The sequence below is a fragment of the Hyperolius riggenbachi genome, chromosome 7 (assembly GCF_040937935.1).
Source record: "Hyperolius riggenbachi isolate aHypRig1 chromosome 7, aHypRig1.pri, whole genome shotgun sequence".
Classification (NCBI taxonomy): Eukaryota; Metazoa; Chordata; class Amphibia; order Anura; family Hyperoliidae; genus Hyperolius; species Hyperolius riggenbachi.
Genome location: NC_090652.1, coordinates 282,100,379 through 282,117,560, shown reverse-complemented (window position 1 = coordinate 282,117,560; position 17,182 = coordinate 282,100,379). Strand labels below are relative to the sequence as shown.

Here is a 17,182-nt window from a genome sequence, read left to right as displayed (position 1 = left end):
TTCTATTAATCATCCGTACTACACATACAAGTCATTATGTAATTGCTTCTTGCTTCTGTGTCACATTAAAGGTGGCCATACACTGGTCGATTTGCCATCAGATTCGACCAACAGATAGATCCCTCTCTGATCGAATCTGATCAGATAGGGATCGTATGGCCACCTTACTGCAAACAGATTGTGAATCGATTTCAGCCTGAAACCGATCACAATCTGTGGAGCTGCCGCTGCCGCAACCCTCCCCCCCTCCCTCCCTGCATACATTACCTGTTCCGGCCGGCGCGAGTCCCCTAGTCCCTGCTGTCTTCTTCTCCGATCCGGCTCCGCTCCGGCTACTGAACTTCCTGTCCAGGGGAAGTTTAAACAGTAGAGGGCGCTCTACTGTTTAAACTTCCTGCCGGGACAGGAAGTTCTGTGTAGCTCTGGAGCCCGAAGCGGAGAACAATCGGTCTGGAGCCCGAAGCGGAGAAGAAGACCAGGGGACTCGTGCCGGCCGGAACAGGTAATGTATACCCGCTGTATTGCGTCGGTAGGCGGGCATTTGAACGCCGCTAACAACGCACTCCCGACCTGCCGGCGACCAAGGAAAATGTTCCACATGGATGGGTCAACGGGAATCGACGGGAACGATCGATTTCGGACGAAAATCGATCGTTCTGTCAGCGGTGTGCTCGGCGATTTCACAGCTGTTTCGATCACTGTGATCGAAACGGCTGTATATCAGTGGGAAAATCGTTAGGTGTATGGGCCCCTTTAGATAAACTATATCTTAATTTTGATTCTAAAAGACTGTTTATTCCTGAAGTGAGGAAGATCGCAGAAAGGGAACAGCACATACTGAGGTCCAGAGAGGAGCTGTGAGGACACGCAGGTAAAATAACAGCGTTTCTGGGCAAACACAAGCTGGGATTCTATCCCTGCTTTTAAAAAAGCACCCAAAAGGGAGATAGATCACGCTGACTTATGCCTCGCTGTCGCCAAATCTGATGTCATCCTCTGGCATCTCACCTGCTCCACCCTCCGCCTGCAATCTCCACAAAGGTCCCAAATGTTATCTGGAATTGATCCACATGATTAGAGCATAAAAAGATTTTCCTCTTTAATCCACCTCTCTGTTTCCAATTATATTTAAAAAAGGTTGTCTGCAGCGCTGGCAACTGTTTCATCTGAGCGTCTTTACCAAAAAACCGACAGAAGGCTTTAACCCTGCCTGGAAATATGGCTGCATATTGTATGAAAGAAAATAATTAGCAACTGTGCGTGCGTCTCTGACAGGGCTAAATGCAATTAGTCAGGAACACAATTATTCTGTCACATGCTTCATAGAAGTGATAAACAGAAGTTCGTCCAATGAAAAAAAAGAACTACTACAAAGTCGGGGTTTTCACAGATAGCTTCGTCACGGGTGAAAGGGAACCTGTCGAGGTTCTCTGCATTCTTAAAATTCTGTGGCTAAATGAGGAATGACTTGGCGCATCACTTGGCATTGGAATTGGGAATAGAAAGAAAGTTTACAATTTATAACGTTAAAAACGTTTTTGTTTTTTTAAAAGTTATCAGTTAAAAAAGTTTTAACATCATTTAATCCCTCAGGCCGGCTTCACACTGAATATTGGCGCCAGCAGTGCGGTGTGGTGGTCGCGCCCCCAAAAACAGGCCGTCGCAAACTCGCATCACTTCCTGTTTGGCCGGATGCCAGAAGGGGAATACCGCATAGTAACGCGGTATTCCCCTTCTGGCATCCGGCCAAATGAGAAAAGTGACCGCGCTTGCGGTCACTTCCTGTTTTGGGTATATGGAAGTGCACAGAAGCGTAGTGTAAAAATACGCTTCCGCACACGCGCATCGCAACGTCGCCGCACCAACAACATTTTTTAAAACCCCTAAGTCGCCATAGACTTACATGACTTCTGGTCCGCCGCACATTGACGCAGATAAGCGTGCTAATGTCATTTTGGAAGCACGTTAGATTGAGCATTTTCGGCGCACCACACTGCAGGTAATGTGAAAGCCCCGATAGACTTTCATTACCCTGCGGTAGCAGTGTGGTAAATTGCAGCGAAGCACCGCGCCAGTGTGAAAGGGTCTACAAGGTAGCCGAACATCTGTAGATTTGGTGCCGATAGATCATCCAATTTGATATTATTGAATCGGATGATAATCGGTGCCGCCAAAAGCATGCCCGATGGACGAAGTGGCCAATTTCAGGCTGAAATTGGTTGCATGTATGAATCGGACATGCTGGAAAATCTCGGGCTAACATGCTCGATCGGGTGCGTGATGGTAACGGCATAGGATAATCGCGAATAACGAACATTAGGGAAACCTAACTGAGCACTGCTATAGACATAATTCACATTACTGTCTATGGCCGCGCACGGTGCGCCCAACTTTCCAGAGCCGTTATTGCCTGATTTGTCCAGGAGGACGTTGAGCCAATGGCATGCCGTGTGTGCGATGTACATTACTGTAGATCCATACAAGATGAAAAAATTTCCCTGCGCTATTGCCATAGTAGTTTTAAGCAGTTTTATTAAACCCCCACAACAAATCCAATAAGCATCTTTGCCCACAGCAATGAACAAACAAAGCAACTCATTTTCTTTAAATATTTGGAAAGTACATGTCCTGTATATAAACTCATACATTTTTCATATCCATTCATATTGTATGTTATAGGATACGAGAGGATGTTTGATTTTTTTTCAGTTTTTTTTTCCTTCTTTCTTTTATTACTGCAGTAGAGTATCGAGGAGAGCGTTTATACAGTAAGAGAGATCACTCGATGCATCGGAGTTCATGTTTTGACGGTCTTGACACGCTAGAGTGGAATTATATCTGGAGAGCGATTGATTACTCCCTGATCAAAACTGTTGCAAATTGTAAAAAATATTGCTGATAAAACTGCATTTATTTTAAAGAGGAACTTTAACCAAGGAATGAACACTTAATTTCAATCAGTAGCTGATACCTCTGGGGGCCCAATGTAACACTTGCACTGGGGCCCATGGCTCCTTAGCTGCGCACACTGCCTGCACCTCTGACCAAACACAGCAGTGAGCCTGAATGTTCAAGTACAAGTGAAGTGAGAGAGATATGGTGGCTGCCATATTTATTTCCATGGAAACTATACCAGTTGCCTGGCTGTCCTGCTGATCTCTTTGGCTGTAGTACTGCCTGAATCACACATATGAAACAAGCATGCAGCTAATCCAGTCAGACTTCAAGCAAGAAACATTTGATCTGCATGCTTGATTAGGGTCTATGGCTAAAGGCGCGTACACATGCCTGATTTATTCAAACGACGGGTTGTCAGACCCGCCCACGGGGCGGTCGTTCTAGCGACAGTTTCCGTGTGTGTACAGTCTGTCGGCAGGCTGATAAGGCTGGTTTTTGACGGTCCACCAAGCGGATCCATCAAAACCAGCCTAATCAGCCTCGTGCGAGAAGAGTCGGCGCGGGAGCAGGATACAGCTGGTATATGGCTGATCCTGCTGCTGCACAAGTCCCGGCCATGTTAAATACTATTTCCCCTCCAGGGCGCCATGGATGGTGGGGAATGAAATAATTTGGCTTCCAGCAATAGCTGGAAGCTGAATTACTGTGTCTTCTGACGGCGCCAAATCGGGCATGTGTACGTGCCTTATGAGTACTAAAGGCAGTGGCGTAGCTAAGGAGCTGTGGGCCCCGATGCAAGTTTTACAATGGGCCCCCCAAGCACTCTATACATAACTGATACGGTGCACCAAATCTTCCCAATGGCAACTACAGTGTCAGAGGTGCAAGAAGGGGATGGGGAGCAGTTTGTTAATGATCACCACTATTCAAAGTATCTATAGAAGTGATGATTATGAGCACAGGACCAATAGAAAGCAAATACTGCAGTTGAGGGAGGGCCCTTCGGGCCCCGATGCGGTCGCAACCTCTGCACCCCCTATTGCTACGCCCCTGGGTAGAGGCTCAGCAGGACAGCCAAGCTATCTGCATTGTTTAAAAGTAAATAAATATGTCAGCCTCTGTATTCCTCTTAGTTCAGGCGTCCTTTCAGAAGGTACCCACTTTAAGCTCAGGGCTACAGGGAGATAGATGTTGTTCAGTTGCTATTCAGTTGAGTCCGACTCTTTGCAACCCCATGGACAACAGTCGCCCAGGCCCCTCTATCTTCTACTGAAAACCAGTACTCAAAAGAAGCTATTCACATTAAACTAAACCCAAGGTGAAAATAAACTGTATAAAATAAATATATGTTTCCTCCTACTCCTAAAAATTACTTTTTAAATTATCCCAGAGTTTTCTTTTATATGTAAACATTTGCACAGTAAATCACTGTCTCTAATCAGTGGCAGCCTATTAAAGGATACCAGATGCGAACAAAAGAAGATAAACGAGGGTAGGCATATACTATAACCTGTCCTGATGTGTACCGCTCCCCCGTTCTCCTCTCTAGCACACCAACATACTTAAAAGCACCCCGGGATCCTCTTCCAAGTCGCCGGAGTTTGGCTTACTGCACATGCACTGGCCGGGCAGCGTTCGTCCTACAGCGCACATCAGTAGCCGAGATGAAGTAACACACATGCGCAGTGCACTCCCGGACACGGGGTCGCCGGAGTTTGGCTTACTGCGCATGCACTGGCCGGGCTGCGTTTGTCTTACAGCGCACACCAGTAGCCGGGATGAAGTAACACACATGCACAGTGCACTCCCGGACACGGGGTCTCCGGAGTTTGGCTTACTGCGCATGCACTGGCCTGGCTTCGTTTGTCTTACAGCGCACACCAGTAGCCGGGATGAAGTAACACACATGCGCAGTGCACTCCCGGACACGGGTGTGCACTGTAGTACACGTGCAGCTTGGCCAGTGCCTGCGCAGTAAGCCCAACTCCGGCGACTTAGAAGAGGACCCCGGGGGGCTTTCAGGTGTGATAGGGGGATTAGAGAGGAGACTGGGGGAGCAGTGGGCATCAGGATAGGTGATGGTATATGCCTGCTCCCCCCGTTTCTCTTCCTTTATTCGCATCTGGTATCTGGTATACTTTAAGTGCCCCAGAGTGAAATACGTGAACTATTGACCTTGTCCTATGCCTCCCCTGTCCTCGGAAGTTGTATTCTGCCAGGAAAACTTTTATGACTGTAATTTGCTTATCAGTATGCTTACTATTAATTGAAACTGAGTATAGATCCGCACTCCCAACATATGTGCAAGGCGTTTGGTGTGCCTCCCTCCACCCACTATAGTTTGCTGCTTCCATCGGTTACTACTACATCCTGGTCCTGGTACAGTATGTGTATCACCCCTCCATTTTTAGTATTACTTGTTCCCCACTACTGCATGTTCATCATTTTTGCACGTTATAATTGCATACTCTATTCATATAGATTTCAATGTTTTGCCTATGAGCATATAGTCACTTCACACTATTGTTCTTGTACACCTTGCCAGCACATACTAGCCAGCACAGGATAGAGAGCACCGAGAGAGGAGACGGAAAGCTCTATACGGACCCAGAGCCTTCCCTCTCCTTAGGTAAATATTTGCTTCATTTTTTAAAAAATGCAGTTACCATTCACTTTAAGTGATGTTTTCTATATTACCGATAAGGTACCTACAAGACAGAAGCTGTCACTTCCATGCCTAGAAATTAACTCTTTCAGGCAGCAAAATAAAACAAGTAAAAAAGCCTGGTTATTACTATGTTTTGTACTTTACATACACACGTTTATATTATCGAGTCACATGTTGCCTCAGGTACACTTTAAGTTTACTTTAAAATGAAATTTCTTACTTACTTAGTGATCAACACCTGCAAGAATTGTTTAAAGGGCCAAATTCTTTTTTTTACCATACTTATAACTTTTTTGGCATATTGCAAAAAAACAAAAAACAAAAAAAAAACTGTTCCTGATTGATATTGGCATTTTCACATTTTAAAGTTCTGCTTGTTAGGTGCTGAAATGGTATAGTATACACAAGATGACAAACCAATAAAGCAAGATGGCTATAAAGAAAAAAAATAACTGTATGCTGGGGCAATTGTCCAAACTAAAAATAGGCCTTTTCCTTCCCTCCCTCCCGATCAGGAAGAGGTAACTTGCAGCCTTCCAACTGTGTGTGTGTTGGGGAACCACAAGTCCAAGCCACAAGCACCAGATAAACACCTTCCTGACTGACAGCAAACATACCAAAGAAAGGAGAAAGTGTGTCCAATCAGGGAGTGCATTGGTGGTTTCCCACCGTACTGCTCATTCTTGTCCAACGCGCAGGTCAACAGTCAAGCAAAGAGCGGACAAGTCATCAATCATCCACACCGGCCATTCAGCCTTGACAAAAGAGGGCTCAATGTAATTAGGGTGAATCTGCACAAACCGCTAAAGAGTCTGGCCAGCACAGATGATCTGATTTTGTCTCACCTCATCCTCTATTGGCTGCGACCGGCGGGGGTCAAGGTGGCAGCAGATGAGCCGCCCGATGCAGAATTCTCTCTGTTTCCAAATATGTTCCCAGTGTGACCAGAATGAAGCCACGCAGGCCTATTCTGCACATTTTCAGCGCAACAAAAGTTGTCCCCTTGTCCGCAACAGCAATAAACAGAGGCCTAGCAGCTGGAGGAGTTATGTCTTCTGTTTGTCCCAGGCAAGCTGGGGAGGACACTGAGCATAACCAGAGTCGCTACATAAAAGCCAGGCATTTGGAACTAAATTGGGGGATATTACAAATAATAAATGTAGGCCCTCTATCCGCGTACGTGAAATAGGGGCACCAAGGAAAATCGGGAACAGGAAAACTGCCGATAGTATAATATCGGTACATTTACGGATATTCTACCGGTGTAAAGTGTTAATTTTTGATAGTAAAATATCGGTAAATGTAACTGATATTTTACTATAGCTAAATCTAACTGTACTCTCACACAGAACCCTCCTCCCTGACGCCTAACCCTAACCACCCTCCACACAATCACTCTCTCTGAAGCCTAACTCTAACCAATCCTCCATGCACATACATCATTTGTGATGCCTACCCTACCTACACCCCCCCCCCCACCTACAAACACCCTTCCTGATGCCTAACCCCTTAACACCCTCCCCCTCCTCCCGCACACACAAACACCCTTCTTGGCACCTAACCACCTCAACTAACAACCTTTCTGACGCCTAAGCCTAACCACCCCTCCCATATAAACACCCCGACGCCTAACCCTAATCGCCCCCCTTACACAAACCCCCTTCCTGATGCATAAACCCTGGCAAAAAAAAAAAAAAAGAAATATTGTGTGCCAAATTTGCGCTGCCGGGTGCCCAAACTGTGCCGTAAAAACAATGAACACCATCCCCCAACCCCCCCCCCCCCCCCACAAAAAAAAAGAAACAATAACTGTTGGGCGCTGAAACCTGTAAAAAACAATATCAATAATTACGGATATTTTTGGTAATTATCGGCTTGCCGACATTTTCAATAACAGATAATGGCGATGCCCGGTTTGTCCAGGAGACACATGGAGTTTTGGAGCAGAGCTAAGCTGTAGTTTCATCTTGTTCTTCGTTTACAGAACTAGGCCTGGAGTTGTGCTTTAAATTACAAAGCTTTACATTAAACACGTGAACTACTCCATGAATCGTGTCTAGGCAGCCAAAGCAGAAGAAGCTGTAAAACATCACTAACTCCGAACTCTGCTACTATATAAACATACCTCACAGAAAAAAAACGGAACATCTACAAGGAATAATCGTTAAATAATTGGATACCTGGAACATCAGTAAACGTTTCCCCCAGCACCGACACAGAAAACCGCAATTCCATCTCTTTAAGTTTCTTCAAGACTTTAAAGAAGGTCTCTGGGTCTTTATCGTGTTCCCTAAAAAAACAAAACACAAAAACAAAAGAAATACATATCTGCTTTGAAAACTCACCAGAGAGAGATAAAGATTGCGTTCTAAGGATATCATCTTTTGGGTTTTAGGAAGGAGGGAGGGGAGCTGGAGGTATTTCAGAAACATTTAATTATTTGCCCCGTGGCCCCGGCTGTGCTCAGACAAAGAGTTCGGAGATGGTTCTAAGTGTTCTCTAGCTGGAAGTCATCTACTTTTGATCATTACACAACCAAGGATTCCCATAGAGCCTGTCAAAGTTCACATGGTCATTTTCGACGGCTGCCCACATATTACCAGCCCTCTTTACTTGTTCATAGGATATTCCTCTCCAGGTAATAACTGCACTTAGACCGCCGGTGGACATCCAGGCTCTCGCTCCCGCTCAGCTCCGGGCTACCATTCGTTGTTTTCAAGATGTTGAAAGGAAGAAGAGTTTTAAATACGGTTTTGAGGAATAATAAGCATAGATTGTACAATATCCACTCTGATTCTTTTACCCTAGCAGGAGAACTGTTGGCGATCCTAGTTAAAAGGAGAACAGTGGATACGATTCTAGTTAGAGACATGGCCCACAGGTGCAGAGTTTAACTGTGATTCCTGAACTAATAAGACAGCCACAGATCTGTAGTTAAATAAATAAATAAAACAAAACAAAAAAAAACCCAACAACTTCAGGCAACCATTAAAATTAATCAACAAGGTATTAAAGATGAACCTCGGGCATAGGGCTAAATAGACAGTTTTAATACGGTGTGCACAAAAAGTCTGACCTGCTAAAAGGTCTGTAATTATGTCCTACCAGTCCTGCGATCAAATAATCCAGCCCATTAATGAAGCCAGCTGAGTTTACCGGCCAGCCTAGTGAGTACAATACCAACAAACTACTTTGTGTGAGGGCTTCTGCCCTGTCAACTGACTGACCTCATGAGGGCCAAGTCTGACTATTTTTTGCGAGGGTAGTCTGAGAGTCAGCTTCTGCCCTGTCAACTGACTGACCACATGAGGGCCAAGTCCGACTATTTTGTGAAGGAAGTCTGAGAGTCAGCTTCTGCCCTGTCAACTGACTGGCCGCATGAGGGCCAAGTCTGACTATTTTGGTGCCCTTACCCTGTAATGTCCCTGGTGTATTAATTCTCTCACCGATCCTCTGACACTGTGCTGGTATCGTGTCTACCTGTCTTTTGCTCTACTATCCCCCAGTAATAACAAATGCTGCTGAGGTGTGTCCCCATATAACACATCCAACCATCATTTGCCTCCCAGACGGGGGAGTTGCAATAGTCTAATTGGGAAAGGAGGAGGGCACAGATTATGGCCGATATGGCTAGGCCGAGGCTGGCGTCTTTAGGCTGTTAGCAGAGGGCGGGGTAAGTGGAGACAACAATGCTCTCGTTCGACAGTCGGGTGAAACGAGACGCAAGGGGGATCACTGGGCAAGCGAGGTCGGGGCTGCTGTATACACGCTGGATTCTCGGCAGAGAAGGTCGTTAACAATGCTTCGGCCGAGTTTCATCTAGCGTGTGTCACCAGCTTGACTTCAAAGTTAAAGGACTACTGTAAGGGGGTAGGGGGGAAAAAGCGTTGAACTTACCCGGGGCTTCTAATGGTCTCTTGCTGACGTCCTGTACCCGTGCTGCCAATCACCGGTGCTCCGGTTCCCGCCTTCACTTCTGGAATTTCCATTGACATCACCAGGAGCGTACTGCGCATGCACAGACCGTACTGGGCCTGCACAATACACTCCTGGAGACGTCAGTGGGAGCGAGGACGCGGTCGCCCAGGCACAGTGGTTTTCCGACTTTAATGTCGGAAATTCCAGAAGTGAACCAGTGGCGGCGACTGGAGCATTGGTAGGTGGCTGTGCGGGCACAGGATGTCTTCAAGGGACGATTAGAAGCTCCAGGTGAGTTCAACTCTTTTTTTCCCCCTACAGTATTCCTTTAAAAGTATTGCATACTGCAGCACCCCACCTTTCTACAAATGCCCTTACACAACTACAATCATCTAACAATGTTCAGACACACATATTATTATTTAATAATTTACAGTATATACTGTAGTGCCAATATCTTCCACAGCGCTGTACAGAGTATATTGTCTTGTCACTTAACTGTCCTCAGAGGGGCTCACAATCTAATCCCTACCATAGTCATGTGTCTATGTATATATCGGGTAGTGTATGTATCATAGTCTAGGGCAAATTTTAGGTGGAAGCCAAATAACTTATTTATCTGTAGGTTTCCGGGATGTGGGAGGAAACTGGAGTACCCAGAGGATACACATGACACGGGGAAAACATACACACTCCGTGCAGATAGTGCCCTGGCTGGGATTCAAACCAAGGACCCTGCACTGCAAGGTGAGAGTGCTGTACACTACACAACTGTACTGTACATACGCATGCATATTAGTACATATGCATGCATGTGTATGACTGGTTCTCTTTAAGTGTTGGGGTCTTCCATTTAGCCTCCCAGCCTCACTCAGGTGGTAGCAAGTAACCACACACAGAAAACATCTTTTCCTCGTGGTTCATTGCATCCATCGGCACCGCCACGGTAATTAGGAGTTACGGAAAGTCACCTTGAGTGCAACAATACAAAAAAACAAAACAAAAGAAAAAAGTTCTTCAAAGTTCTTGAGAAACTTCCAGCCGCTGAAGGTCACGTCGTGAACAAACACACAACACGCACGCAGAACACCTCTCAATTCCGCGCCTCTGCCGGGCTTTGATTGCACTCCTTAGGTGAGGTATTAGCAAAGCTTATTTATTAAGATTTCCTCGGCTTTATATCCTCGTTCCCCAGTGATCAGACTGATTTCCGCGATGTGCCTCCTCTTAATTTTAATACCCGTTTCTGCTCACCATATAGACACAAGCATTTGCTGCAAAATAATGAAACCATTTCAAAGACGTAAAGAATAAAAATAAAGAGAGCAAAAAAAAAAAAAAAGGAAACGGGATAGGAAGAAGTAAACTTGCCTTTTTTTATTTTTTTAATTAAGCGATGAACAACCCCACACATATAGACAGGATATATTTATGTATAAGTAAAAAAAAATCAAGGGAAGTGAGGTTAATTAACATAAAAATTCTGGCTGGTTGAGATGCTGAATTTTGCATTTTCTCCAGCCTGCAGTAAGTAGTCTGATTTCCCCGTAATGACCTAGTTCTCCTAATGAGTAACATTAACCCCTGGCTGTAGCCGTCCAGGACTTAATTGTCAACTGGAGCTGCAATGGGAGTTTGTCTATGTGCAGGTATGTGGTATATTAGCTCATTTCGCTTCTAACCTCTGATAAATAAAATCTGTTGCCAGGGCAACTGGGGCCCTTTTCATCCCGCATTTCAGGGGAAAAAAATGGATTTTCACGCAGGGCTTTGTAGGAAGAGGAGCAGAAGTGGGCTTGTTTTTGTTGACTGAGGCTAGTGTACCAAAAAACTGAAGAGGAACAGGCTACCCCGCAGCAAACAGATTCCCTATTTTGTGTCTTGATTGTAGAGAAAGGGAGTTCTGGTTTCTTGGAACAATGAAAAAAAAAAAAAAAAAAAAACGCTCTTGGGTGTTTTTTCAACAAAAAGCAAAAAGTTACCTATAGACATTCCGTTGTTGCACACCCTCTAAGGAATCAGCCACATCATACACAAGAGACTTAGGGCCTGATTCATGAAGGCATCTCCGGAGATCTCCAAGCATTGGAGGAGTCACCATTATTACTTTTGTGAATGTCTATAGCATTGACATAATTACAAAAACCATTATAGTCTAAATACCCAATTATATCATAAGAATATGTATTTAATTATAAAGCACTGACATTTTCTGCAACACTTTACAGCACATGTCAAACACAAGGCCGAATGCAGTCTACCTTGCCATTTTATGTGGCCCTCAAGAGGCGTGAGAAAGGAGTGGGACACCCCCCCCCCCCCCTTCAATTTGGTTTGTTTAACGCATGTGTGAACCAGGGCTGTAGAGTCTGAACAATTTTTGGCTACTTAGAGTCTAGAGTCGGTAGTTTTATAAACTAAGGAGTCAGAGTTGGATGATCTTTTTACTGACTCCATAACCCTGGTGTGAACCAGCCCTTAGACACAAATAGTTCCGGCTTGTATTCAGATTTAAAGGTAACCCGTAGTGAGAGGGATATGGAGGCTTCCATATTTATTTCCTTGTAAACAATACCAGTTGCCTGGCAGCCCTGCTGATCTTGTGGCATAAGTAGTGTCTTGAGTCAGTGTCCGGGAACAAGCATATGGCTAATCCAGTAAAACCTAAGTCACCTGAGTCAGAGTACCTGATCTGCTGTAGCTTGTTCAGGGTCTATGGCTGAAGGTATTAGAGGCAGAGGATCAGCAGGACAGCCAGGCAACTGGTATTGTTTAAAAGGAAATAAATATGGCAGCTTCCAAATCCCTCTCACCTCGGGTTCACTTAAACGCAGATTGTCAGCGCTAGAACAGAGCTGCAAAACCATGATCACCTGATAAAGCCCCTGCCTACCTCACTGCAGTCTGGACAACACGATGATGTGGAATCATGCAGCAGCCTTGCCCACAGAGCTTGCCACTAATGCTGTCAGCTAGGCCTTGCAAGGTCACATAATCAACTTTTTACAACACAATTTTTTAGAAGCGGGAGCTTCCTTTGACGCAAAGAAAGGTAAAATGTAGGCACTCTACTTTCTAAGCTGCCGCATGGCATATGTGTGAGACGTTTACACGGTTAGTCATGTGACAAAACTAAGTGGCTAATGCAAGTGCAGAATAAGCATCAGGCATGGGCGGGAGGGGAGGGGGGGGGAGTCAGGATTCCCCTTAAATTAAACTTACATCCTATATAATTTTTTCCATGCAGCTCTTATCCTGAACATGCGGATCTTGGAAATATGGAGGGATTTGTTTTTATCTGCAGCTGAGGCGGAGATGAAGAGCAGTTTTACAATAATACTAGGTACATTAGGACCAAATGTGTCTTCTATTAGTTATTAATGGGAATTTTGGCAACGTGTGAAAGTCATGCAGGGACAAGGCGCAGCCAACCACATACTACCTGCATACAAAGGAAGCTATACCTTCTCAATACAGCGGTTTATATAAAAATAGTTTGTGTAATTATGCACTCTATCTTGATATAAGTGGTGTACCCCCCCCCCCCCACACACACACACACACACACACAAAAGACTGAGACTTTTACTATTTTCAAGTGGGCCCGTTTCTTCTTAATTTCAGCACTGGTCATGTGAATGGACTGACCAACCCAAGCTGGAAAACAAATTAGAAGCACCTACACTCTATCCCCTATGCTATCAATGCATTTTGTATTGATCTGCGGAAGTGGGCCATGACCCGTGAAACGCGGTGTCAGATTGCTTTTTAAATAAACATTTTTCCAGTTAAAATGGTGTCTATATCTTTTTGAGAGTTAAGCGATTACCTCTTTTTATTATTCTAAAACACTAAAATAGAACACATATCGGGGCGCCTCCATCCTACCCATTACCTGGAAAACAGATGGTTTGGGTGTCTACACTTAGCTAAATTGCTGTTTCGGCAGAGGGGTGGTGTACTGGGAGTCAGGGATGTGAAGTTGGTACAAAAATCATCCGACTCCTCAGTTTATGAAACCACCGACTCCGACTCCAGTTACCCAAAATTGCTCTGACTCCTTAGTCTAATTTTTACAAAGGCTATGGATTTGGTTCAAAAATCATCCGACTCCTCATTTTATTGAAACCACCAACTCCGACTCCACAGATACCCAGAATTACTCTGACTCCAACTTCTCGACTCGGACTCTACTGCCCTGCTGGGAGCTCTATTCAGATGTCAAACCTGCTTTGGCTGTGTGGTGGATTTGGTATCAATACTGAAGCCAAATGTGACAAAAGGTAAGTGCCAGTAAGGTTGGCCAATAGGGCAAGCCCAGGCGTTTCTAGGCATATGCCAGCTCTGGCAAGTTAAGCTAGTGCTGAAGGCAGAAAATTCACTATTTCAACCAGGAGTTGCTGCTACCTGAATACTGTACAAAAGCCCAGAAGAGATGGCAGAAGATGCAGAGAGCATAGTCTGCACCCTCACTGCACCTACCCAGAGCCGGATTATCCCCAAGGCAAATCTAGGCAGCTGCTTAGGGCCTGGAGAGAGTCTAGGGGCCTGGTGGATGCTAGCCCCTGCCAAATCTTAGGGCCCCATTTCATCTTAATTCTTTTCTGCACCTACCATGACTCTTCCAAGGGCAACTCCATAGAAGATAGACTTTAGGAATCTGTTCTCCTCTCCTCAGGTTAAAGTGCCTAGATAGAAAGCATGGATGTTCATTCTCGCTGGGAATTTATGTAACCAGAGTAAATCGCAAAACGCCTTGTTTGATTTATATTTCTTTAGTCACCTCCTTAGTGCTTTACGCTGGCGTTCTCCTCGCTGTCCAACAAAATGTAAGTTACACTTTTTTTTTGCTTAGCTGCTCCCTAGGTTTTAAATTTAGGTTAGGTCACTTGATCGGAGGTTTGCCTCACCGTGGCGCAAGTGTCTAGTACAGTATACTTTGCATGCAAACCATATTGGAAGCTAAAGTTCCTCCTAGTGTAATACATGTTAGCATTGTTTTGAATGCAGGGCATGAATTTTTCAGTCTAATAGAGACGGTGTATGCATATGCAATTAACCATTCAATTGCAGCATGTGTTTAGGGATGTGCAGCCTTCCCCCCACTTTTTTCTTACCTCCTATTGGTTGATTATCTCCTCTGAATGCAGGCCGAGGAGACTGTTCTCCCTCTTACCTCTTTCCTTCCGTCACATGCCACAGTCATCCCTCCATCCCCACCCTTCCATAGCAACACATTGCTAGCACGCAGGCTAGCGACATATCTGTATAGCACTTGGCCCTGAACTGTCCCCTGACAGCATGGTGGTGTAGTGCTTAGCGCTCTCGCCTTGCAGCGCTGGGTCCCCAATTCGAATCTCATCCAGGGCACCATCTGCGCCAGGCCCAAATTTACCTCACAGGAGCCTATAGGCACAGATGTCCTGGCGCCTTAGACTTCACCCTCCATGAACCTACAAACACCTGTTGAACCGCATTCATTGTTTAAATAAAATTAGGCAGGTGCATAAATTTGGGCACTGTAGTAATTTCAGAAGTGACGGATGGTGAGAACAGTCAGAGTCAACCCACAGACCAGCACCAAATGTTATGATGCTGGGGTACTGTTGACCCTCCCACTGCGGAGCGGACTATCTGAGCACAGGATCTAAGTGACCACGGGTCTTCACCCACGACCCCTTGAGGGGGAAGCAGGACCACAGCCCCTTGAGGGGGAAGTGGATTCTTTGCTGCCTAGTGCCCACCAGGTTGCACTCAGAATAATCCCACAGTGGTTGGGAGAACAGCAGACACAAATGTGAGGAGAAAACAGGAACAGGTCCTTAAGCAGGGTCTAGTAACAAGCCAAGGATCAGGACAGGCGGCAGACTGGAGATATCGGGGTCACAAGCCGAGGTCGGGGCAGGCGGAGATCATTCAGTAGTTGAGGTCACAAGCCAAAGTCAGGGCAGGCAGAGATCAGAAGAATAATCGAGGTCACAAGCCGGGGTCAAATCAGGAATCAATCAGGATACTGAGCAATAGCACAATCACCACAAGCTGTCAGAACCAACAGCACTGCCATTGAGGGCAGTGCTGCTTATATACTGTGGAAAATTGATCTTGGCGCCAGAACTAACGCTTGCGCATGCGCAGTGCGCAATGTGCTATGTGCGCCGTAGACTGCGCACGCGCGCGCACCTGTTTGTGCGCATGCGCGTACGGCGTAATGCCGTACACCGTAAACCATGCAGAGGAACTACAAGACTCAGCGTGTTAGCGCGCGCGCGCGCGGAAGGACGCGCGCACGCAACCTCCGATGCCCGCCGGGCAGGTGAGTGTAACACCAAAGACCTACAACATCATCTTGCTGCAGATGGAGTCACTGTGCATCGTTCAACCATTCAGCGCACCTTACACAAGGAGATGCTGTATACGAGAGTGATGCAAAGGAAGCCTTTTCTCCGCCCACAACACAAACAAGAGTCGCTTGATGTATGGTAAAGCACATTTGGACAAGCCAGCTTCATTCTGGAATAAGGTGCAGTGGACTGCTGAAACTAAAATGTAGTTATTAGGGCATAACCAGGGGCATTATGCATGGAGAAAAAAGATCACAGCATTCCAAGAAAAGCACCTACAGTAAAATATCACAGTGGTTCCATCATGCTGTGGGGCTGTGTGCCCAGTGTAGAGACTGGGAATTTTGTCAAAGTTGAGGGACGCATGGATTCCACTCAGTATCTGCAGATTATGAAGACCAATGTCCAGGAATCAGTGACAAAGCTGAAGCTGCGCCGGGGCTGGATCTTTCAACAAGACAACGACCCTAAACACTGCTCAAAATCCACTAAGGCATTCATGAACAGGAACAAGTACGTTTTGGAATGGCCCCTGACCTGAATATAATTGAAAATCGAGCTGTCCATGCTCGGAAGCCATCAAACCTGAATGAACTAGAGATGTTTTGTAAAGAGCAATGGTCCAAAATACCTTCAACCAGTATCCAGACTCTCATTGCAACCTACAGTAAGCGTTTAGAGGCTGTAATTTCTGCAAAAGGAGGATCTACTAAATATTGATTTCATTTCTTTTTGTGGTGCCCAAATTTATGCACCTGCCTAATTTTCTTTAAACATTTATTGCACACTTTCTTCAAATCCAATAAACTTCATTTCACTTTTCAAATATCACTGTGTGTGTCTCCTATATGATATATTTAACTGACATTTTTTATCGTAACCAACGATTTATACAGGAAAATCATCACGTTTCGCATGCCACTGTATTTTGAAAAGCTCTGTGGAAGATGTCGGCGCTATATAAATGCTAAATAATATTTGTGTACGGGGCTAAAATAAAACCTGCTCTGATCTCTGGAACTAATGAAAATTCATATGTGTAATTGTCACTGCTGGTATGCTCTGATTATGTATGTTATCATCATATGATCACGGTCACTTAAAGCAGTAAAGACTATGTCATCGAAAGCAACGGCTTTGGCCCCCATATCAAACAGTACAGTGTCATGTAAGATGATGCTATATAAACACTGAATAACAATATTGTGATGTAAATGGCACCCTAAAAACTTTTCTTCATGCTGTATAATTTAGAGCAGGGGTCTCAAACTCAATTTACCTGGGGGGCCGGAGGAGGCAAAGTCAGGATGAGGCTGGGCCGCATAAGGAATTTCAATCGCAGCGCATCGCCGCCTCT

General features: G+C 45.3%; 1 protein-coding gene across 5 annotated transcripts in view; it reads right to left on the bottom strand.

The window, feature by feature from the left end:
* Positions 1–17,182, bottom strand: part of GTDC1 (glycosyltransferase like domain containing 1) — a 345,909-nt gene that overhangs the window by 96,683 nt on the left and 232,044 nt on the right. For all 5 annotated transcript variants that reach the window (XM_068245867.1, XM_068245869.1, XM_068245868.1 and 2 more), the window contains one exon: positions 7,747–7,856. In XM_068245867.1, the coding sequence (XP_068101968.1) occupies positions 7,747–7,856 (110 nt within the window). The remainder of the gene's footprint in view (positions 1–7,746; positions 7,857–17,182) is intronic.